This window comes from Gracilinanus agilis, chromosome 5 (assembly GCF_016433145.1).
Source record: "Gracilinanus agilis isolate LMUSP501 chromosome 5, AgileGrace, whole genome shotgun sequence".
Lineage (NCBI taxonomy): Eukaryota > Metazoa > Chordata > Mammalia > Didelphimorphia > Didelphidae > Gracilinanus > Gracilinanus agilis.
Window position 1 is genome coordinate 100,092,335 of NC_058134.1, and position 25,177 is coordinate 100,117,511.

General features: G+C 34.8%; 1 protein-coding gene across 1 annotated transcript in view; it reads right to left on the reverse strand.

The window, feature by feature from the left end:
- The window catches only part of CUL1 (cullin 1), a 110,083-nt gene that overhangs the window by 58,647 nt on the left and 26,259 nt on the right, over positions 1-25,177 (reverse strand). The window contains exon 2 of the mRNA XM_044678803.1: positions 2,888-3,185. Coding sequence (XP_044534738.1) covers positions 2,888-3,027 — 140 coding nt within the window. The 5' untranslated portion in view covers positions 3,028-3,185. The remainder of the gene's footprint in view (positions 1-2,887; positions 3,186-25,177) is intronic.

A 25,177-nucleotide genomic window follows, 5' to 3' on the forward strand; every position in this document is an offset into this window, starting at 1 on the left:
GGGGGGGGGGTGAAGGGGAAAGTAATAGCATGAATCATGTTAACTTTTCTAAAAAATATTAATAAATGTTTTAAAAACACACAACCAAACAAATAAAGGAAAAATAATGCGTGTAATCAGTTAAACTGTGAAATGATGTATCAAAATGTTGAAAATTTAAGAGATTTGATTGGTTCATATATGTGATTAATGGTGAAATGATAGTAAAAAAGTTAAATACTCATTCTGAAAGAAAATATGATCTGGAAAGTTTGAAAACAAATGGCATTGCAAGCAAACACTTTTACTTTACATCTGTTCTGATAACTCAAAGGAAGCTGGGGAAAAATGTTTTATGGGAAAAGAGTAACAGATGATTAAACATGGTGGGTCCAATAATATTGTGACAAAATGAAACTGAATTCCTGAGACCGCCTACCTAAAAGGGCATGTGTCAAAAATCATGGAAAGATGGATACTTTTTTTTTTTTTTTAACATTTCAGGGCATCTACTGATAAGGCTTTAAATGCAAGAGTCTAAAAAATTGGTTTCGTTATCATTACTTAAAAAATATTTTCTTTCTTTCTTTTTTTAAAAAACCCTTACCTTCCGTCTTAGAGTCAATACTGTGTATTGGCTCCAAGGCAAAAGAGTGGTAAGGGTTATGGAACAGTTTTTAAAATCAGAAAATGGTTTGGTGTAACACAAACTAATTTGTGGCAGTTGCCAAAAAAGATAACCAACATCAAAATGAATGAAGACGTTACCAGCTATATATTTAAAATAACATAATTTTACTTTTGAAGAGAATGATTCCAAAAATATTTTGGGTCACAACAGCGTTAGTGGGCAAATGTTAAGACCTCCAAGGTGACAATAGTATGGTAAAGCAGAAAGAGCACTCTTGCATTAAAAGAACTGGGTTCTTAATCTTGGTAGCTGGTATTACCATTAACTAGCTCTAAGATCTCTGGCACTTGGATTTGACTGCTCAATTCTCCTTTGGTAAAAAAATGTCTAAAATCACTTTTGAAAATGTTGATGCTTTGAAGAGGAAAATAATGATTTAGATAGATTCATTCTAGGTAAGTTTTTGAAAAACGTCAGTACATTTATGATCATAATCCTATTAAGAGCAAAATTTTTTTCATTATTTTCCAAGACCTTTTGTTTATAAGTCTTCTGAGCTTTCTAAAATGGAACATAGCATAGGCAAAAAAAGTTTAAGAGCAAAAACAAGCTACTACTAAACTGTTATCTGTCCAACTTAAGATAACTTATGTATAGAAGAATGGCAGACAATTAACTGACCACTATGTATGATTTAGTTCTATTATAAAAGTCTACTACTCTCAATAATACCTTTGTGTTTAGTGTTAAGTCTGATCTAATGGCAATATAGTCTAGATTCTACTTTTTTATACAGCTAACTTAGTAGGGTTTCATGATCACCTCTATTCTTCACAAGCTATACCAAAGAACCCCAGGCTTTTAGGAAATACAGCATGCTACTATTTTACAAAAAACTCTCCTCTTAAAAAGTTCTGTATTACACTTTTAGGAGATAGGATACAAACCTGTGATTCCATGAGTAAAAAGAGCTCCTAGATAAGAAAATCTCTTCTACCAAAGAAAGTCAGTATCTTCTTTGTTTGCCAACAGTCTTAAGAGTTACTAGAAAACTAAGACCAGGTTACAGAGCTGGCACATCTAAAAGATGCAACTGGAAATTAGGTCTGGTAGGCTCTAAGGCTAGCTCTCTAGCCACTAAACCATGCAATCAATCTCTTACATTTATCCATTTATTATGTGTATGAGCATAGGCATACAGAAAATGTTAGTTAAATTAGTTTTTTCAAAGTTCTAAATAAGATAAACAAATATGCACATAATACCAAAAGCAGTGTTGGGAATTGTTTATCTATGTAGAGCAGTGGTCCCCAAACTTTTTTGGTCTACTGCCCCTTTTCCAGAAAAAATATTACTTAGCCCCCTGGAAATTAAAAATTTTTTAAATTTTAATAGCAATTAATAGGAAAGATAAATGCACCTGTGGCCTTCACTGCTCCCCTGGATTGCTGAAGCACCGACTAGAGGGTGGCAGCACCCACTTTGGGAATCACTGATGTAGAGGTTTAGCATGACTCTATTAACCCAATGTAACAACTGATATAACCTATTATAAAGTAGTAGTAGAGTTCACATTTTAAGAACTTACCTTATTTTCGACTTTTTACTAATTTAATGGAAGTTCTTGGTATATGCCATCTTAAAAGACACTCAACCAATACTTTTTGAAATGAAAACATTAAATGCTTAAAATACTCTAAGAACATAAATCTCTTGAATTTAGGATCTCCTTTCATACACTTTTGTGTCCATTGCACAGTGCTACTTAGTTGACCTATCACCCCAATTTTTTCCATGATATAGTATTAAGAAAATATTTCAGTCTTCATTTTAAGGAGATCTTTACAAATGACAAGGTCAATTCATTTTAAAATTTAACTAAATAAAATGATATTTTTAAAGTCACTGAGAAACTCTAAGCACTATTAATGTATAGAGTAAAGAATGAAAAGATAAATTTAATTCAGGTTCAGTTCAAATGATAAGTTCTTCAAGTGGCCTTTCCTGATTCCCTCAAGAGTTAGTGACATTCTGCTGTAGGCCCCTTTCCCTGCAGTATAATATCCTGTATTTGCTCATTAAATTTTCATATCCCAACAGAATGTAAGTTCCTTGAGGACAGAGCTTATCTTATTTCTATGTATGTTTATGTATATGTTTAGCATGGTGTTAAGAAAGACTAAATGCAATTTAAAAATGATTGTTTAAAAATTCTCTTGTGATATCAAAAATGCTAGGTGGTCAATTTAAACTCAAGTTTTAAAGATTTTAGGATACGTGTAGAGTTCCATGTATCTGGACTTCGCCATACTTTGTCTGGTATAAACCTGTTGGATTCCAGCTCTGAGATCATCCCAGATTTGGTCGAGACCAATCTGCTTTAGTCCATGTGGATTCTGACTCCTGTTGGATGACATTTTTGTATATTGTGACGTCTTCCAGTAAGCAATGTTTTCCTTGAGATCTAGCTAATCCTCCATCAGATGAACATATGCAGTATCATTCCAAGTTCAGAACAGTAGTTCAGAAGAGTTGTTCTTTAAGTGCGAGGAATGAAGTTGTCTTCCAAGCAAACCTGAAGAGGAAAAAAAAAAAAAGATTTAATTAAAACTAACACATTATAGATTCTATCATCAAATATTCTAAGAGGGGAAAATGAGCAGCACAGGAATGATATGTAACGTTAAAAATGTTTAGTCTTCTAGAGCAGCACCTACTAATGTACATTAATGGAAATATTTGTGTGTATATGTTCATAATTCTATTATGACCATAATATAAACTACTTGAAGACAAGTGCTTCAAAACCATAACTAGCAATTCTATTTTAGAATAAAACAAAGACGTCTTATTAAGTGAAATAAACCAAAACCTAAATTTCCAGGCCCTGAGATGGGAGGTCCTGGGTTCAAATCTGGCCTCGTTCACTTCTTAGTTGTATGACCTTGGGCAGTCATTTAACCCCCACTGCCCAGCCCTTACCACTCTTTTGCCTTGGAATCAATAAGATCGAAGGTAAGAGTTTAAAATAACAACAATAACAACAACAAAAAAACACCACCTAAATGTCCTCAATAGATTGTATTGCTTGTATAAGACAGAAGTAAATATATTTCTATTACTAATTGTGTTCTTTCCCTGATGTTGTAGCTAGTTGAGAAGGAAATAAATGATTTTCAATAGTGTGTAAGGCTACCTTCAGAAGTCAGAAGTTTTATTTAGCTTATGTTGTACACATTACAATACAGAACTATATTAAGACAGCATAAATTATATTTGATAAAAGTATGAAAGTCAACTTCAATTGAAATACTTAAAAGCCTTAACAAATTCAACTTGAAAGAGCCCATAAACATTAAAAGTTTCAAATTATGTTTATCAAGATAATTTCCAATTTAAATGCACATAGTCACTAACAAATATTCAAGTAACCATAGGACCTTTGGATTTAGAGACTGTCATTAACTACTAAAATCTTGGAACTTCTAAAAAAAGCTAGAATGAATTAAGCCAGGTGTACTCAAAACATGGTTCACTATCATCTACGAGTTCTCCCTAAATAGCCCATTTAAATCATATCCGGTTAAAGGATTTGGAACTGGAAAATACCTTACTTTCCCAATCTAAGTGGCAAAATTAAAGAGATTCACTAGAATTCTAAGATATGAGATATGTCAAATGACTTGCTCAATGTGACACAAATAGTAACTGGCAGATATAGGATTTGAACCTGGACGCAGATTTCAAATCGCATGTTTCTTCTACTATGTCATGAGATCATTAAAATTCTGTGTAGTTTTTAAGTGTTTTAAGGATATACCATTGAAGATGTGCAATACACAGAAATAAAATTAAACAGTCATGTGTCATATAATTTTAGTGGCATAAGGGGAAAAAAAGAGTTCAAGTAAGAACTAGGGTGGTGGGTTATTGATAAAGTCATGAACTACCCTGTATAGTTTGGAATAGTACTGGAATCTATATGTATCTCAAAAATACTGAGATTTAAGATTGAGAATTTTATGATAAGGTAAAGTTCAATATCATTTAAAAATGCACTATCCTTTTACATGAAAGGAACTAAGATGCTGTGATCTGAGCTAGAAAAGATCTAACTCATACCTGAACAGAAACTCCATTTACAACATTCTTGCCAACTAACCATTCAGCCTCTACATAAACTTCAGTGATTGGAAACCCATGTTTTCCCAAGCCAACCCATTTCACTTCTGGAAAGCTAAAACTGATAGAAAGTTTCTCCACATAGCAGTATTTTGCTGTGGAAAAACTACTGGACTTGGAGAATCTGAATTTGAATCCCAGACTCTGTCACCTATGTGACCTTAGGCACATCATTTAACTTTTGTGGGGCTTAATTTATACCTTTTAAAATTAGAGTATTAGCCTAAATGACCTATATCGTCCCTTCCACTCAAGCACTCTCCCTCTCTCATCTATAGTCAAACCACTCTGTGTAAATCTTTATGGAGATAATTAGAGTATTAGCCTAAATGATCTATAATGTTACTGTTGCTCTATCTTGTCCATTCATACAACACTATTTCCTTGTTTTCATTTTTAAAAACCATATAATATTTTCAGCTGTTTCAGAGAGCTGAAAATATTTTTTGTAAGCTGGCCTGGGAATCTCATCACCATTTTTAACATAGCTGCTATGTGAAAACATATCTGATTTCCAAACAGCTGGTTAATAAAAAAAATGTTTGGAACAAAACTGAGGACTTCCTGTACTATAATTGTAAACAGCTAGCAAGTAACATCAGTAAATCAGAATCACACATTTTTAAGATCTAACAGAGAAGTTTAGGATTAAAGTCAGAAGAACCAAATCCTTAAAACTGCAGGCCATCATTTCTCAAATATAAGGAGAATTATTAAATTTATAAGAATGAGTCACTCCTCAATATATAAATGGTCAATGGATACAAACTCAGAAATTTCAGATAAAGAAATTAAGGCTATCTATAGTCACATGAAAAAAATGCTCTAAATTACTCTTGATGAAAGAAATGTAAATGAAAACAACCCTGAGGTACCAATCAAATCTAGCAGATTGGCTATGACAGAAAAGGAAAATTATTAGAGGGAGTGTGGGGGAAAATTGGGACAGTAATGTACTGTTGGTAGAGTTGTGAACTGATACAACCATTCTGGAGAGAAATATGGAACTATGCCCAAAGGGTTTTAAAACTGTACATCATACTCTTTTATCCAGCAATACCACTACAAGGGAGTGGGGGTAGAGGGAGACACCTATTTGTACAAAAATATTTGTGACAGCTCTTTTTGTGATAGCAAAGAATTGGAAATTAAGGGGATGGTCATCAATAAGAGAATGGCTGAACAAATCGTGGCATATGGTTGTAATGGATAACTGTTATGCTGTAACAAATGAGCCGCAAGATAATTTTCAGAAAAACCTAGAAAGACCTACATGAACTGATGTAGTTAGCAGAACCAAGAGAACATTGTACAGAGTGACAGCAATATTTTTTGATGAACAATTGTGAATGACTTTGCTATTCTTAGTAATACAGTGATCCAAGACAATCCCCAGGGGCTCATGATAAAAAATGCCACCCATTTACAGAGAAAGAATTGATGGTAGTCTGAATACAACTCAAAACATAATATATTTTTTTTTCTTTCTCCATTTTCTTTTGTTTGAATTCTCTTCCACAAAATTACCAATATAGAAAAATGTTTTAAATTATTGCACATGTAAAATATCAGATTGCTTGACATCTCAGAGAAGAGGGAAGGGATCATCATTTTAAATTCAAAGGTTAAAAGTTACTTTTACATGTAAATGGGGAAAAAATATTTTAAGAAACACTGCAGGGGAGAAGAGACGTAATTTACTGGATATAAGCTAGTTATGACAGAACTAGGTCTAAAATTATTTCTCCTGAATCTTACTGCATCTTCTCCACCAAACAATTCTAGTTTCAGCTTTAAAATTTTTTCTATTGCCCAACATTGTTCATTAACAATGAAAAGGTCAAAAAGGTAGGCAATCAGGAGAAGCTGGTTGCTGAAATGCCTAGGAAAGGCAACATTTTAATCATGGGCACCTAATAGTTATTCTAAGAATTGATAGTCTATCATTAGATATTCAGATCATTTAGATTTTAAGGAAGACAATTTTTAAAAATAATTACCAGAGCTTAGAGGAATATTGCACTCAATATTGAAGTGCATAGTGAGGAAAAATAAAGTATATTGCTTGTCATATTTCTAATAGCAACATTTATATTCAAACACATCACAAGTAAAATAAAAAATTGTCAACATGGACTTTACTCACTGAAGGCAACTAAAAGGATTCCCAAATATGCTTCTTCTCATTAGCTGAAATACCACTCTTACCAAGTCATATTTGGATTTTCAATAGTGAAACAAAATTTCGGTAAAGAAGAAATAACTGATATTGCCAAGAGACCAGAAGAGACATGTTTTTGATAAGTAGGGAAGTGCCAACTATGTTAAGACTATAATAGCAGAAATAAAAGAACTCTACCACAAGAAATAATGAACAAGATAAATTCAGAAAAACCAGTTAAGACTTTTAGGAACTGATGCAAAGTGAAGTGAACAGAACCAGGAGAACACTGGAGGGAGACAATCTGAGCCACAAAATGACAGTTGATGATTGTCAAAAATTGTTTCTGAGTAATTTTTAAAAATACAGAATTCAATGTAATAGAAATAAGAACAAAAGAGACCTTAGACAAGAACTATACTTATATCTCAAAGTTATTGTTGTTAAAGTCATTTCAGTTGTCTCCAACTCTTTGTGACCCCATTTTCGGAGTGGTTTTCCATTTCTTTCTTCAGTTCATTTTACAGATGAGGTAAACAAGAGTTACATGACTTGCCCAAGGTCTGAGGCCAGATATGAACTCAACAAGATGAGTCTTCCTGGTTTTAAGCCCAGTGCTCTATCCATTGAGCCACCTAGCTGCCCAAGGAGCTTACCCTAAGGATATTTATTCAAATTGGATAAGGAGCTAAAGGAGTATCTAGGTCTGATAGTCTATTTAAAAGAAATGACTGCAAGTGTTGTAGCATTCTGTGGGTGTTATTTCAAGTTCTGACTGCACCACATGTGACTTTAGGCAAGTTACTTACACTGTGAGTCACCTCTAAAAGAAGAAAAAAAGGCAGACTAAGATCTTTCCCAGCTCTAACTTCTTTGATCTTCTAACAATTAGCTATGATACTATTAACCACATCTATAAATTTCAATTTCAACTTGTTATATATTCTTGGTGCACAGATAACACAAGCATGCCCATCCTGCTTGTTATTAATTGACTGCAAAAACACAACAGGGCAAAACAATACCAGGGACAGTTAGATCCCTAGAATACTCTTTGACAATTTGTGTTTGGGGGTTATAGGCTGGCCAAACAATGTTATAACAGAGTTTTGAAAATAATGGTTATGGTTTAGTTACAATGAATTAACAACAATATCATAAAATACCTCAGTTAGGTCAGCATAATTTTACGTTGATAAATGACGAGTATACATATACATACATACATACATACATACATATATATATATATAGCTATGAGTATTGCTCCACACTTGTTTTTTAATCTCAGAATTATTTTCTCTATTTTAGTGCTTCTCTTATGAAGACTCTATAATATTTAAATTTACAATTTCATCTGAGCATTTCTCTTTCTCCACTTCACTTTAGAGTTGGGGAAACTGGAGATTTATTGAAATAACACAACAAAATCAGGATATTACATTGTGGCACAATGGCAGAACCAATTTTTAGCAAATACCAAACTTCCAAAAACTTGTTCTTTATTTCTTTGTGTTAAGTCACATGCTAATAATAAAAGGGATTACTAGGACTATAACCAATATTTTCATAATAATTCAATGGTTCTGTGTTCTCAAATATGTAAGCTTCCACTTCAGTGGTGCAGGCTGTAACCCACCTTTTCATAGCATTCAACCTTTTCCCTTCAAGTTTCTCCATCACAAATTCTCCATGAAGTAGCAGGCAAAGGAAAAACCATCTTTCATGTTCTGGGAGCCTTCTTGGAGGTCTCTTGATAATATATAGCTAATAGAGCATAAAAAGTGTCCATCAGCTATCTCCCGAGATGGTTACATGATTGCCCAACTTTTTCCCCCCTGGAAAATGCATTTTTCTGATATACTTTATGCTTCTTCTCCTGTATTCTCCTTCAATGACTATATGGTATAATACCCACCAAGTATTTATTTCTCTCTGGGTTATATGCCACTTTAATTCTTCAGAGAATATAGCATTCTTTGATCTGTAGTCATACAGTATCACTGGAAGAATAGTATAATTAAAAACATGGGCCTGAGGGTTATTAAAAGCATCAAGTTTTTCTAAGATACTACAGCCTATAACTTCTCTTCCTATTCCCGTTGTGTCTAGTTCATTGTCTATAAACCTTGTTTGTGCAAGAGATATTACTAATGGACCAGTCCTGACTATGACTACCGGTGTTAACGACATATATTCTGAACAACAAGAGCCCTTCATCCCCTTGTTTTTTCCAATCTGGATATTTAGCCTTGACTTTTTTGAATCACAGATCTCACAAAGTCTCCTTTTGATATGAATTACCAGGGAGTTAAATGAAGTTTTTTTCCTACTATTACAATTCTCAAGGAATCTTCTTTGATTAAAAAAAAAAAAATACATGAGTCTCATTTATGGCAGCACTTTGTATAGTGAATTAAATGCTTTTTATAATCAACAAACAGTAAATACAAGAACTTTTCTTCATTTGTGTGACTAAGAATATCTCTAACTACAAGCATTTGCAAAACCCTGGCTATTTCCTTCTCAAACTTCTGTTAATGAAACTCTCAGTTATAGGGATGAGTGGATTATTCTAATCAAAATTTTTTTAGTGATGGCAAAACATACAAAAGTATGGCTATTTTCAACATCCTAGATAGAAAGGATTAGAGTTGTAATAAAGTACATGATTTTAAAAAATTTTTAAATTTTTTAAAAAATTTAAAAAAGAGATTAGTATCATTATCTTATTAACAAAGCTTCAGATTGGATTCCTTTTAATGACCTCAAAATTATCACCTCAAGAATGGACTTATAGGCCATTTCTACTTTATTATACCATTATAACTACATTTAAGGAAGGATTCTCCTGCTTCCTCTTCCATCTTCTTGAGAACATGTATAATTGCACTGGTGGCATTTGAAAATATTACAGTAAACACTGATCAACAGCAAAGCTCATTTTTCAACTAAAATCCAGGTTCATTACTCTCCATACAACCTCATAATTTTTAATTCTTACAAGAATAATTTCACTTACTTCACCATGCCAAGACCAGGTCATTTCTTAAAACTGTTCTTTATCTGAATTCTTAAAGTTGGGTGATCTAAACCACTTGGGTGGGTAAGATGGGGTGTGTGTATACTCATCAAATTCTTCTTTCGAAGAAACCTCACACTGAAAATGCCCAGGAATATCCTAGTAAAAATCCATATCCTTGAAGCAATTTCCCCCCCTTAAAAACTGTAAGCTAAAAAGAAAAAGTTCAACTAAAGAATCACAGTATCATCTACTAATAAATACAAAGAAAATAAATTCTTTATATATGATATTCCAAAAGCAAAATACAAAAACTTATGACCTAAAATAATCGATCCCGAGGGGGAAAAGATTGGACCTACTTACTGGAGGACTTTTAATCATTCCTAATGAAAAAAAAGTTGCATATAATTTCTGAACACAATAAAGAGAAATCTAGAAAGACCATTATATATTTTATATATATGTACATATATATATAGTCAGTCTATATATAAATATATCTATATGAAAGTGCCAGATGATGAAATGCTTACACGCTAAGAATGATAATCTTTCAAAAGTCAAAAAAGGAAATAAAGAAAAACAAGGGAGGGGAAAAGTAATACACTATGGAAGAAATGAGAACTCAGTATTTTTCATGGTTGGCATATTTGAAGAGAAAAAGTATATATTTTGTGTAAATAGAATTAGCTCGATCCCATTAATAGTCAAAAATCTACTCAACCCAGGCGTGCTAATGATGTCACTCTCACCTCCCTTAGTGGGGAGGGGAGACAAGTTACCCACACGTGACAATAAGTAAACAAATCAAGAATAAGGGACTGCCCTTTGGGCAGTCCAAATCAATGTAGAAACTGCCATTTGTCCATTTGAATTAGAGGTGGACCACAGGAAGTGATGAAAGACAAGATCTCTTTAAGTAAGTGAGTGAACTTCCTGTGGGGGCAGTTGCTGTCTCCAACTGGAAGAAGAAGCATCTCCTGAGACCACAGACAGATTACGCTCTATATTGTCATGTGGGTAAGTTAGGCTGACTCCCTTGGCCTAGCTGGGCCAATTCTAAACTCTGCCTATCTGGCTGTTGGGCCCCGTGGCTTACAGCTTCATTATTAAGCTTTATAACCTTCTTCTCTCTCCGTCCAGGCCTTTGGCCTGGACTAGCCTCTCTCCTTTTTCTCTTTATTCCTACTTTTTAACCTACCAGACTGTAAATAAACTCTTCAACCCGATGCTGACTTGGGTCTGATTTAATTACGGAATCAACCTAAATTGTTGATTCCTGGCAGCCACATATTTTAATATATATTTATAAATACCTAAATTTTCATTCTTACAATTTTCAGATCAGGTGAACATGTGGCTTTTTTTTTTACTATACTTACATCATAAGGGAAGGCTAATTATTGGGGAGAGAAATGGGAAGAAGCGGGTCTTTCTGGTCCCAAGAGCCACTTGCTATGCCACTCTGCCTCTTCAGAATGAAAGTGATGCTTTAAAAAAAGGATTTTTTAAAAAAAGCAATAATATTTTTAAAGAAAAAAAAAAGAAAAGGAAGTTCAGATGTAAATGTAGACAAGTGGGTAGTGCTGAACTTGAAATCCAACCCTTCTCCCCATAAACTCATTTAAGCTATATGTAATATTCATTTTTATACATAGGTCTTTCTCATCTTTGTATGAACTGTCATGTTAATCATTAGCTTGTCAAGTTCATAATTACAAATAGGAAATTTTTAAAAATACTGTAAATCTATTGGTAAAGTTAAGAAATAAGATAATCTTTATAATTTGTTAAAAAGCTACATAAAGAATATAACCATAATAATCTAATTATTAAATAATCTGATACACAACACAAGCCTTGAGTTGGATAGCAAGTGAATACAGTACACTTTATGAAAAGGTCTTCACTTCCTTAGAAGATATTATGCATAAATTCATGGTCATGTATAATGACATATGATCATATTTATAACCAAGTTAATTTCTTGTGAAGTTTAACTTAAAGATGTGCAAATTGCTTATTTTTCTTCTCATCTATGAAGAAAACTGATTTAAAGAGCTTACCTTCACAACAAACCTTTTCATTCCTATAATTCCCGCCCCCTAAATTCAGATTTTACCAGTTTGCTGCATAGTTTGGGCAACAAACCACAAAATTACACCGCATCTATACATCATGTTGGTTGAAGGTTCATCCCTAGTTTTCAAATAAAACTATTCACTCAATAAATTTTCATTCAAGTACTATATAGTTATATATTTACAGTTGGAAAGGACCATCTATATCCTTTAATCTAAAAGGATTAGGTGACTTATGCAACATGACACAGTATAAAAAAGAGCTGAGCATTCAAGATTTTTTGATTCTAGATCTTATTTTTCTACCATATCATGCTGCTGATAATTGGGACTATCTAAAATCAATCAATAAAAATCTCAGTGCAACTTATGTGAAACATTATGGAGGATACAAAGACATTCAACATACAACCCATGTCTTGAAGGACATAGTATCTAGTGAGAGATAGCAGACAACATATAATCAGAGTTAATAAAAGATGACATCATTAAAAAAAACAAATGTTAAAAGGAGGTTCCTGACAAATTGTCAGATGAATTGTCTAAGATATTTGCTATTTATAAAGAGCTGAATGCTAAAGAAGGAAATAGGCTGGGGTGGTCAGGGCTGGCTTTAGGTACAATTTGATATCAGAAAGTAGAAAGGAATGAACAACCTGTACCCAATATGCAAAAGTCTTATATCAAAAACAAAACAAAAAACAAAAACATAAAAAAAGATGGAGAAAAGTCTATGTCTGGTTACAATAGAGCAGTGGTTCCCAAACTTTTTTTAATTTTAATAGCAATTAATAGGAAAGATAAATGCACCTGTGGCCATCACCGCTCCCCTGGATTGCCACAGCACCCACCAGGGGGCGGTAGTGCCCACTTTGGGAATCACTGCAGTAGAGAGTAATTAATGAGTAATACTGAGATAGTAGGTTGGGGACAAGCTTTTAAGACACTGAGTGTCATACTAGAACAGTTTAGGAAGGAAGAAAATCATATAGTTTCCTTTTTTAAACCCTTAACTTTTCTGTGTATTGTCTCCTAGGTGGAAGAGTGGTAAGGATGGGCAATGGGGGTCAAGTTGTTTGTTTTGAATTCAGGGAAGTGCTATTTAGAAGTGTCTAGCAGACTCCCTATGGGGACTTTTGAGATTACATTTCCTGTGATCCCCATGGGTTTCCGGTTTAAGGCGTGGGGATGTTGGACGTCCCCACGTATGGGGCAATTTAAATTCAGAGGAGGGCCTAAAGAAAGCCTCTTTCTGGGTTTTACACAGTGGCTGGCTGGCATACCAGAGGGACAAGATGGGCTCCAGTGGTAAAATTAAAAAGATAGGCAAGGTCAAATATATATTTTACCAACATGGCCATGGCTTTAATTAAACTACTAATTTCTCTTATTATATCAGTCTTTATCATTTTTAATCGTAACAAAGTGACTTGCCCAGGGTCACACAGTTGGGAAGTGTCTGAGGCCAGATTTGAACCTAGGACTCCCATCTTTAGGCCTGACTCTCAATCCACTGAGCTACCCAGCTGCCCCCAATCATATAGTTTCTGATTGTGTGTGCATGTGTGTTTGTGTGTGGTGGATAGGAGTTTATTTATGAAGGCAGAGAAGTATAGGGGTTAGAACACAGGACTTAAGGGTCATAATATCTGCATTCAAATTCTGCTTCAGACATTAATGTGACCCTGAGCAAACCAGATAACCTCTCTGATTCTGTTTCCTTACCTGTAAAATAAGGGTAATAACAATACCCACCTCTCAGGTGTGAGAATAATGAAATAATGTTTATAAAATGATTTGAATGTAATTATTTTGGACTAAAGAAAAAGACAAACAAGTCTGATTTTCTAAGCTTCAGTAAAAATGTGCCACTTAGCCAAAGGATCACAAAATCTCAGTGTTGAAAGGAACCTTGCAGGAGACCACCTAGTTCAAGTGATGACAAACTTTTTAGAGATGGAGTGCTATGTCAACCCAATCCCTTACCCCAACCAGAATTGGCTGCTGGGAGGAGGGATGGGGGAAGTCAGCTAGTGTAAAGAGCACTTGGGCCATTCCCTTCCAGCTCTGCCACCTATGAACCACCCACCTCACATGCTGTGTGCTCCCATTGGGCCACTGAGCAGATAGGGCAGAAATGTGAAAAAATGTCATTAGGCATGGTGGAAAGGGGGAGCAGCTCCAGAGTCCCTCTGCCTTTCTAGTAAGGAACTCTGGGGATGGGGGGGTGGGGGTGAATGGTGTTCAAGTGCCTACAGAGAGAGCTCTGTGTGTCATCTTTGGCACCTGTGCCATAGGTTCATCATCACTGACCTAGTCCAACCAATTTACAAAGAGTAAACTTCCTTTACAACATATTCAACCATTTGGTCAGAGGGTCTTTACCAAGCATAGTGCAAAGGGTAGGTTAAATGAGTAAATGCCAGATGATAGGCATGAAAACCTCTAATGAACAGAGAACCACTAGATACCTTTATCTTCTAAAACCTTAGAAGTTTCTTTAAAGTAAGCCCAAAACTGCCTCTCTGAATTGTTCCTGGTTTTGGAACCAACATTTAAATGCCCCAATTCTTCTCTTTCATGTCTTAGCCCTCCAAATACTTGACAGGAAATATGACAGTGGCAGTGACCTCCTTTCCTATGACGTGGCTGTTCATACCCCTTCAATGAGAAAGGTGCTATCAATTATAAGTCTTCCAGTAAAATCAAAGATCACCAGGACTTATCATTGTAAAGTTTAAATTCTTTTGAGAGTAATTTCAGGATAAGAAATTTACTACCTCCCCGGAAACCAGACAACAAACCTGTTTGAAGACACCATGAAGAAACCTGCAGAAACCTATACTGTATCAAGAAGATCCAAAATGAACTTTGGGATGCAGTTGATTGAACTATGGGGAGTTGAATGCATTTGTTTTGAATATATACTCTCATGCTGAAGGGGACTGCCCCCAATTGGTATTTTGTCAATGTGCCTAGCAATCTATATTAGATCATTGGTTTTGTCCTCTTTTCTTTTATCCCCAAATTTCTGTAATCTATAAGTTAGTTATATTCTCATGATCCTTTTGGGGAGACTGGTTTCCCCAAGAGGATCACAGTGGGGGAATGTGTTATTGAAATTTTGAGGTCTCTGAACTAAATTTCCTGTGAGCCCACTGGCTTCCTGTGGACATTTCAGGGTCTTTGAACTACATTTCCCATGAGCTCACTGGCTTCCTGTCTTGCATAATGATGTAGACAGGATAAAATCAAGTGACTGGACTGGCACCTCCTCTTTCCTGCTGAAGCAGCATAATGGTGGGTCTTTCAAACAGCTTAAGTTAGCATGCCACGTGGCTTCATTTTTCTAATGGCTACCAACAGATCATTCAAATCCATCATATTTATAAATCTATCCTTCTATATTCATTTTATTTTTTACATCATTATCCTATCACCAAGCCCTACTGTTTGTTAGCCCTGCTGTTGTTTTCTCCAGACCCCTGGCCATTACCATCAGCCCTAATACTTGTATATCCTAAGGAGCACTGGGCTTTTCCAGTCAAACGGAAACAGAACCATTCAATATGTATTGTCTTCTCCAATTAGAATGGGAGCTTGAAAGTAAAGAATTTAAAAAGATAACAGGAAAAAAGAACTTTTGATAAAACACAGCCCCTTTTCCTACTAAAAACATTAGAAAAGCATAGGAATCAATAGAACCTCTTAAAATGTGAAGTATCCATCTAAAACCAAAAGCAAGCATTACCTGTAATGGGGACAAACTTGAAGCCTTGATTATCCTTATAATATTGCTGTTATTATGTACAATGCTCACTTCACTTTGCATCAGTTCATAATAAGCCTGTGATGGCGAACCTATGGCATGTGTACCAGAGATGGCATGCACTGACCTATCTGTGGGCATGCATGCCAAGGACCCATGCCCTAAGGACCACTGTGCCCATCCCTGCAGTACAGAGTTTGCCAGAGTTCCTAATTAGAAAGCTAGACTGTTCTCCTCCCCCTCTCCCCAATAGGGTTACTGAGCAGGTCTCTTCATTTAACCTGAGGGTTATATTTTCCTATAAATAAGGATTTTTCCCTCTAAGATGGGAATTTTTTTGCTTCCCCTAGGCTTTTTCTTTCTCTCTCAATAAAGGGTTGCACTGGAAATGGCTTCTGGTTCCTTGAATACTGGCTGGGTGTACTCTGAAATTTTCAAGGTTCCCTCAGTTTCCACTAGAGGGGAGTAGAGTACTTGAGCCCCTTGCCTCTCCTCCCCAAGTCTTCTGGCCATGTCACCCACCTCTATCTGCCCAGCAGTCCAATGAGAGTGCTTCCTCCCTTCCCTGGGTGGAGTAAAGGAGAAAAAGGTCGGGCACAGAATGTAGCAGGGGGAGGGCATGGGGCACTATACTTGTCTGGGGTGTGTGTGCGTGTGTGTGTGTGTGTGTGGGGGCTGGCTGGCTGGCATTCCATCTCTAAAAGGTTGCCCATCACTGATATGTCTTTCTGGGGTTTTTTCTGAAATCATTGTTCAACATTTCTTATAACACGATAGTATTCTATCATGATCATAGACCACAACTTGTTCAGCCATTCCCCAATGGATGAACATTCCCTCAACTTCCAATTCTTGGCCATCACAAAAAGAACTACAAAATATTTGTTCAAATAGGTCCTCTTCCCATTTCTTTGATCTTTTTGGGCCATAGTACTACTAGTTAGTAGTATTGTTGAATCAACTGTTTTATAACTCTTTCTGAGCATAGCTCCAAATTTTTCTTTAGAATAGTAGGTGAGATGGCATCTCAGAATTATTTTATTTTACATTTCTCTAATCTGTGGTGATTTTGAACATTTAAAAATGTGACTATATTAATAGTTTTGATGATTCTTCAGAAAACTACCTGTTTATATCCTGACCATTTATCAAGTAAGGAATAACACTTATTTTTATAAATTTCATTCAGTTCCCTATAATATTTCAGAAATGAGGCCTGAAAGCCAGGAACTGGTTTCACAGGTTGCTGGTCTTTTTTTTTTTTTTTTAAACCCTTACCTTCCCATCTTAGAATCAATATTCTGTATTGGGAGAAGAGTTGTAAGGGCTAGCCAATAAGGGTTAAATGATTTGCCCAGGGTCACTCTTCTAGGAAGTACCTGAGGCTACATTTGAACCTAGGACCTTCTTCTCTAGACCTGGCTCTGCCTTTTCTAATAGGGGCTCTGGGTGGAAAACACTTATTTAGATATGCAAATATCCACAAACTGACTTTTCCTCCAGGCATATATTTCTCTTCATTTTTGTTTCACTGGGAGAATATTTTCTTTAAAGGTATGGTTTATGCATGGAGCTGTGGCTTTTCCATGGGGTGAGATGGGTCCTCTGATCCTTTGACTGTGAAGTGACAAAGAAAAGTCTCTATTCATTTTTAGGACATTTGATCTGCTTTTGAAAGGGTTAAGCACTAGTAGAGACAGAGGAGCTCTCAGTCTAAGGCTGAGACAAACTATTTACACAATGTATTTGGAGTGGGAGTAATCTCAGAGGCAGTATCTAGAATCTAAATTCATTTCACTCTTAGCATTAGTATCCTCAATGCCTCGGGGATATATAGAAGAGAGACAGAGTCAAAGAGAAATAGTGTAAGTACTGAAAGGTGCACATAGATTCTAAGCCACCTTAGTTGGTTCTAAGATGCTATTTCTAGGCAAAACTGTTCTGCTTATGGAAGCTGCTGTTGCCAACATAGCTGCTATGTCAAAGAAAAGATGTGAGGAAAAATGGGGAGGATAAGTAGTTTTCACTAAATTTTCAAACTTAAAACCTCAGTACTAACAATTTATTTTACAAAATGAAATGCAGTGACTACAAGCAAGGTTTCTGAAACATTCAATTACCTAATTGGTAACTGAAGGGAAGGAAAAGGGAGGGGGAGAACTTAACTAAATATAATTACATCCAGAAATATTTACATCCAGAGCTTTGAAAAAAAGTCCTGAAAGTTGCTTTTTTCCTTACAAGTAACTAGCAATTCCCTGACTAATAGCTATCCATTATAGCATTTTAAGGTTTACAAAGTGCTTTACATTTATTATCTCATTTTATTTTCATAACAATCCTGAGAAGAAATAGCCCCATTTTGCAAATGAGGATACTGAGGCAGAGAGGTTAAGTGACTTGACTAGGGTACAACCAACAAATGCCTGGACCCATATTTAAACCATGTTACTTTGTATTTATTTAGTATACTTATATTAGTAGATGTTGTCTGTTGTCTTCTCCACCCAAAACTTCTAGAGGGCAAGTATTTAAATTTCAAATCTGTACCCCTAGTTCAGTGATGGCAAATCTATGACACATTTTCGATGTCATTTTCGATGACACGCAGCAAGTATGGCGTTGCATGCCAAGGATGAAACATTTGCTGTAGTGTAGACACTGTGTACTATTATTTTCCTTTTTTTAACTTTTATTTTGAATTATTTTCCCAGTTACTTGTTTCATGTTCTTTCCCTCTCCCCCCTGTAGCCATTGCACAATTCCACTGGGTTTTACATGTATCATTGATTAAGACCTAATTCCATGTTATTGATAGTTGAACTAGAGTTATTATTTAGCATCTACATCCCCAATAATATCCCCATCAGCCCATGTGTTCAAGCAGTTGTTTTTCTTCTGTGTTTCTAACTCTGATGACAATTCTACCTATATTAATTTACCTATTTTTGGTTTATTAAATAGTTATATGCTACAATTATACATTTGTTATTTAAACTATAAATATCGAGAAATTATGGGTTTTTTTCTTGAAGTGACACACCACCTGAGTTATGCTCGGTTTTTTGGCAAATTCTGACATACCAAGCTTAAACATTTAATAAATTACTGAATGAATACTGGTTCTCCATTTAAACAGTAAATTTAAGTAGAGGAACAACACAAGAGGTTTCAAGTGATGGACTTGATGTCTCTGAGTTTCCTTCTAACAGATTCTGTTACATTTAAATACCATCTCCCTGAAACATCTGTAAGTATATAAAAATGTGTTTAAAATATACTGCAAGGGATTTAATTCAGAAATTCTAAAAAAGTCATTGAAGAAAAACAAATTGTTTCCCCATGTCTCTGAAAATAGATTAGACTTTAAAGATAATAGAGGATGTTTATCAATTTGTAATTCTTCATGTGATACATGTATAACCTTTTAAGTTATAGTCACTTTGTTTAACCAATCCATGAAATCTACTTGTTTCTCCTAATAAAAATTAATAAACGACTTCCATAATAAAATTGTCAGCGACTTAAACACCTGCTTTGAAAAATAGTTGAAAAGACTTAATATTTGAAAGATGCTACACATCTTGACCAACACTTGTCCATCCATACCCAACAAGTGATAGTAAGAGTAAATGAAAAGTCCTTAGCAAATAAGACTAATTTTAAAAGAAATATTTTGTGTATGTACTCAGACACTGGAAGAGATAAAATTTTAAAGATGCTATAATTAAGAAAGTTGGGAGGAGAGCATGAATTGTCAATTCAACTAAATGTTTTGTGTGTATATTTATAAATTCAGTGTGGTTTTCAACTTTTGTACTTCAAACACTTCTATGGACCTTCAGATACAAAAGTACCCTGCTAACACAGTCAATCTGGTAGTCCAAATGGATAACAAGAATATCACAAAAGAAATTGTTTCTGTGTTTTAGAGTATTTGGGTATTAACAATTAAATTAGGGCACCTGATATTCTACGAGTTCATAGCACTCCTTCTATTTAGTGAAATAATACCATAAAGGTCTAATTCCTCCTGTCTACATAACATAGCATCAAATCTTAAGAATGATTCAGTAATTTTTTCAAAGCAAATATAGAGTATCTTTATATTCTTGCTGGTTCACACCTTCCTTTAAAAAGTAAATATTTTGGGGGGAAGCTGGGTAGCTCAGTGGATTGAGAGTCAGACTATAGATGGGAGGTACTGGGTTCAAATTTAACCTCAGACACTTCCCAGCTGTGTGGCCCTGGGCAAGTCACTTAACCCCCATTGCCTAGCCCTTACCACTCTTCCGTCTTAGAACCAATACACAGTATTAATTCTAAGGCAGAAGGTAAGGGTTAAAAAAAAAAGTAAGTATTTTGACTTCAAAGGCCTTCTCTTAGTTCCTTCTGGGTTATAGTTTAGTCATGACTAAAAAAGAATTACTTGGAAATCAAATAATATAGGAAGTTACATATCAAACTAGTGCTATTCCTTTAGTAAATTTATTCCCAATGATACTGTCTAAAACCCTTTTTGTGCTGCTGCTGTGGAATATATAAAACACTCTTGAGTATTCCTCAATGGTGATAAACTTTTGCCCTTTTTGAGTGTTTTTTGAAGTTGGCCAAGTTATAATATGGAGCCTAATGTCCTGGGTGGAGTGAATCATGTCATTTTGGGGTCAAAAAAGCATAATGACACTATTTTTCTTACGGAGCTAAAAAATTGGCTGATATTCAATTAAGGTCTAGTAAGGCCATTAGAGATCATCTAGCCTAACCTCAATTTTACAGATGAGGAAATTGAGGACCAAAGAATAATTTGCCCAAAATAACTATTAGCAGCAAAGCTGGGCTCAGAACCCATTAGTGCTTATTGTCTTTTCACTCTACCAATCTGGCTTTCCAATTTCAAAATGGCATTCTAAAAATATTATGAGCATGGAAACATCCATGAAGTAATTATTTTCGCTAATGTAGGTAAGTTGAAAGGCAACTCTCAAAGTCTGTTGTATTTCCTTTTTTTAGTCATGATACTTAGTACTTAGTTATACAGAATAAAAATCTGAAAACAAGATCTGCCACTGAGATTCTCTCTAGCCTATGAAGCATATCTTATACTCAGCCATGTATGTGCTTGATATATGGCCCTACAGTTGTGATTATATTGTTTCACAGATAAATATGAAAAGGTTTTTAGCTTCCTGATAAGAGCTTTGGTCTAATTTTTTTTTTGTCTTACCACAATACTTAAGTGCAGCTCTCTATATAAATCATGTTAAGTCAACCAAATTTCGAAATCTGTTGGAATTGTAACATTCTACCCATATTCCATTCAATAAAATTTCTCCATGAGAAGAAGTATACCATATAGTTAAAGGAAATTAAATTTTATTTAAGGAATTTTACAAAACTTCTTAATAACTAGGTGGTTCAAATGATTGGAAAGCCAGGCTTAGCTACAGACAGGAGGTCCTGGGTTCAAATATGGCTTCAGACACTTTCTAGCTGTGTGAACCTAGGCAAATCACTTAATCCCAATCCCCATTGCTCTGTCCTTATAGCAGTAAATGCTCTTCTGTTTTGGGACCAATACACAGTATTGATTTTAAGACAAAAGGGAAGGTTTTTTTAAAAAAAACCCACAGAGTAGAAACACAGAAAAAAAATAATTGCTTGATCGCATGGGTCAATGGGGATATGACTGGGGATATAGACTCTAAGTGATCACCCTAATGCAAATATTAATAATACAGAAATAGGTTTTGATCAATGACACATGTAAAACCCAGTGGAATTACTCATTGGCTCCAGGAGGGTGACAGGAGGAGGGGAGGGAAAGAACATGAATCATGTAACCATGGGGGGAAAAATGCTCTAAATTAATTAAATAAAGAATTTTGGATGGAAGCAAAAACAAAACAAAAAAACCCCACAAACTAGTAGCACCTGTAGGAAAATGTGTCACAAAAACAGAACTGAAAATCATGTACATAAAGAAGATTTCCATGTACAGTACTACCTAAAACATATTAAGAAAAGACTCCAAATCTAAAAATCAAAAAATTCCCAATAAACTTTCAAATGATTGACTACATGAAGAAATGCTGCTCCTTTCAGAACCTACTGCTTAGATTGCAAAGCAATATGAAAAGAAAAAAATAAAATAAAAAAAGATCAGGGATTGATACAGAAAGAAAAGAAGGTATGCCCCATCTTAAGAAAACCCAATACATTAAATTGATGAAGTAATTCAAATTACCAAATATCCCTTTAATGGGTGGTTATATAACTTTTGTCCTATAATGGAAGCTCATTTACTCTGGTCTCATTCTAGTTTACCAATAGCAAATAAATATCAGGGGGCAATGCTCCATTCGTTACTCCTTTTATGGAAGCCTTTGGTCTTTTTCCATTTTCCAGTTTAATCTCTGGGGAGAGCCTTTGTCTTTGTTCTTTTTCTGTCTCCCCAATCCTTTCAAAAAGGAGTTGAATTTCCAACAATGAAGTCACTTGGTTTAAATAGCATCATCTCCACTCTCCATGTGTGTTGGCTGACTGTCACTCAGACATTAGTTTATCTTCCAATTGCTTTTTAGACTAATTCTTTGGTAACAGTTTGAGAACTAATCAAGATCATAAAAAATAAGATTCAACTAATCAAAATCTCTAGACCAGAAGTTCTTGGCCAATTTTGTGTCAAGAAATCCATTTGTCAATCTGGTAAAACAAATGGGGAATCCTTCTAAAAATATTTTAAAATGTATAAATAAAATAAATAGGATTACAAAGTATACCAATTATATTGAAACACAGTTATGGGGAAGGGGGAGAATGGGGGGGGGCTGGGAGGGATGAGGAGAAGGGGGACAAAAAGCAATATGGAGTAGTAGAGATGTAGCTTGGAATAAAGCCCAAGTTCAATGCAGCCTCTGATACATGAACAAGCCTGGATCAAAGGCAAACCACTTAACTTCTCAGTGCCTCAGGTAACTATAAACTGTAGATTTTTCAGTTCTAAGTTTCCATAACAGGAGTTTTTCTACACTGAGGAAATCAAAAGATCTGGATAAAAAGAAAACCCTATAAAAGTATATTTATAATAAATAATTTAAAAAACACATCCATAATAAACACCTGAAAAATTTAAAGTCTGGCATCTGCTTTGTCTATTTAAAAAGCGAAATTCTTCTCTACATCTAGAAACCAAGCATCTATTTTTAATCTGAAACTGACACTACAACCATTAAAATATCTACATATTGAAGTCAACAGTAATATGTACTAAGTATCCATTGGTATGGAATATTATGTGTATTGTCAGATTTTTTTTCAATGTACTGATTGATTTTGCTGACCGCCCCCCTTTTCTTTATTAAAGGAAATTCTTCATTACAAGGATGGCTCTCAGAGGAGAGTAAATTAGGGAACATTTAATAGTAAAAGTAATGGTTATAAAAAGTTTAGTGATTTGTACTTAGCAAAAGAGCAAATAAAAAACAAAAACAAAAAAACAAAAACACACGTTCCTCAATCTAGCCAATCTCATCCACTGATTACTTGAGAAATTCTTTGAACCTTAATGAATTTATAAAATTATTCTTTTGCATCATATAGGCTTCACTCATGGCCTTTTCTGGGGAAATGATCACTTAATTAAAAATTGGAAGGACATTCTAACTCCAGCAACCTAGGGAGTTACAGAATGGTATAAGATAATTATATGTAGCCTATTTCAGCCACAGTATAAGGGCAATTTAACCAATTACTAAGAGTCTCTTAGGTTGGCCACTAAATAATAAATTCTTTAGCCATGGCAATTTATTAAACTAAGAAAATTTTAGACCTTAGACACATCTTAGTTGTGTGACCCTGTGCAAATCACAACACCATTTGCCTAGCTCTTGCCCCTACAGTTGTTACTAAGAGAATAAGGAAGAAAAAAAACATTAAGAACATTTTCAGTATTATGTAGTAATAGAAGAAAGGATGTGTAATGATAGAAACATAATTTTTAGAGTATCTAACATAATTCAAAATATAAAAGCTTTATTAAATGCCTAACACTCTACAGGAAGAAATCCTTTAATGATGGTAGTCTATCCTTAAGTGAAACCAGAAAACAAAGTAGCCACTAAAGGAAACCAATGGCTCAAAGCTGCTTCTTAGAGAAGAAATTGGCAGAGTTCAATTCATTCTGCATAAAACTGAGTAAGAACTATTTGTAGGAAACCACAATACTTTTAATCTTTGTATCCCCAGTACTGGATTGGTTCATCTTAGAGTATTCACAATAAACATTAAGCAGAAAGACCTCTTTGAAGATAGCTGAAATTTCGGGATGAAAATGGAAAATTCTATGAATAATTTGACAGTATTTTTCAAACAAGTCAACAAAAACCTTGATAGTAACTTCAAGTTGAAGGTGGGCATAAAGAATTGTGAATAGTGTACTGAAAAAGACTTTGCATATATTTACAAAGATTTTCCCCTCCAAAGGGATAAGGGAGGAAGGAGAAAAAAATGCTTTTAAACTGAAATAAAAAAAGAGAGGTGGGAATGTGACCAGATTTCAGTGGGGGTGAGCTTATTAAATATATATATATATATATATATGTATAAAGAAGCTTCATGCTTATAACAACTATTTTCTTCTCAATGAAATTTGGATTAAGAGCCAGGCTTAGAGATGGGAGGTCCTGGGTTCAAATCTTGCCCCACACTTCCTAGGTCTATGACTTGGAACAAGTAGTTTTGCCTAGCTCCCATAGTTTCCCACTGCCTCACCAGTACCACTATCCCTGCCTGTGAACTAGTACACAGTATGGATTCTAAGATGGAACGAAAGAAGGAAGGATAGATGGAAGACAGTGGATATGGTGAGCACTACCACAAAAATGAAGATGACCATATCTTACCATGGAAAAAACTAGTTAGTGATGAGGGAAGCATATCAGAATCAGCTGCCCAGAGTACAGCTACTATGTAAGGGAAAGGTTAAAAGTCATACACAAAGATAAAAGAATGTATCAAGATAAGAAAACCAATAGAACAATTCACATAGTTTAAATCTGACCAATTCAAATAAGTTGTTTATGACAAAAAATACAAAAAGGACAAAGACATTGACTTGGTTGGAATCACCACCATTTCTGGTAAATGTTCCACTGATTTAAAACGGATATCACAATAATGAGGCCAGATGAGTAAGTACCATAGTAGCAGAAAGTACCTTAGCCAACAACACTGGATCTTCTTAGAGCAGCCAAGGTCAACTCAGGATTGGAATACAAACCCGTGTGTAAAAACATGAAAGAGAAATGTGGAAAATGAACAATATCTTGGACTTGGGAGTTAGGAAAAC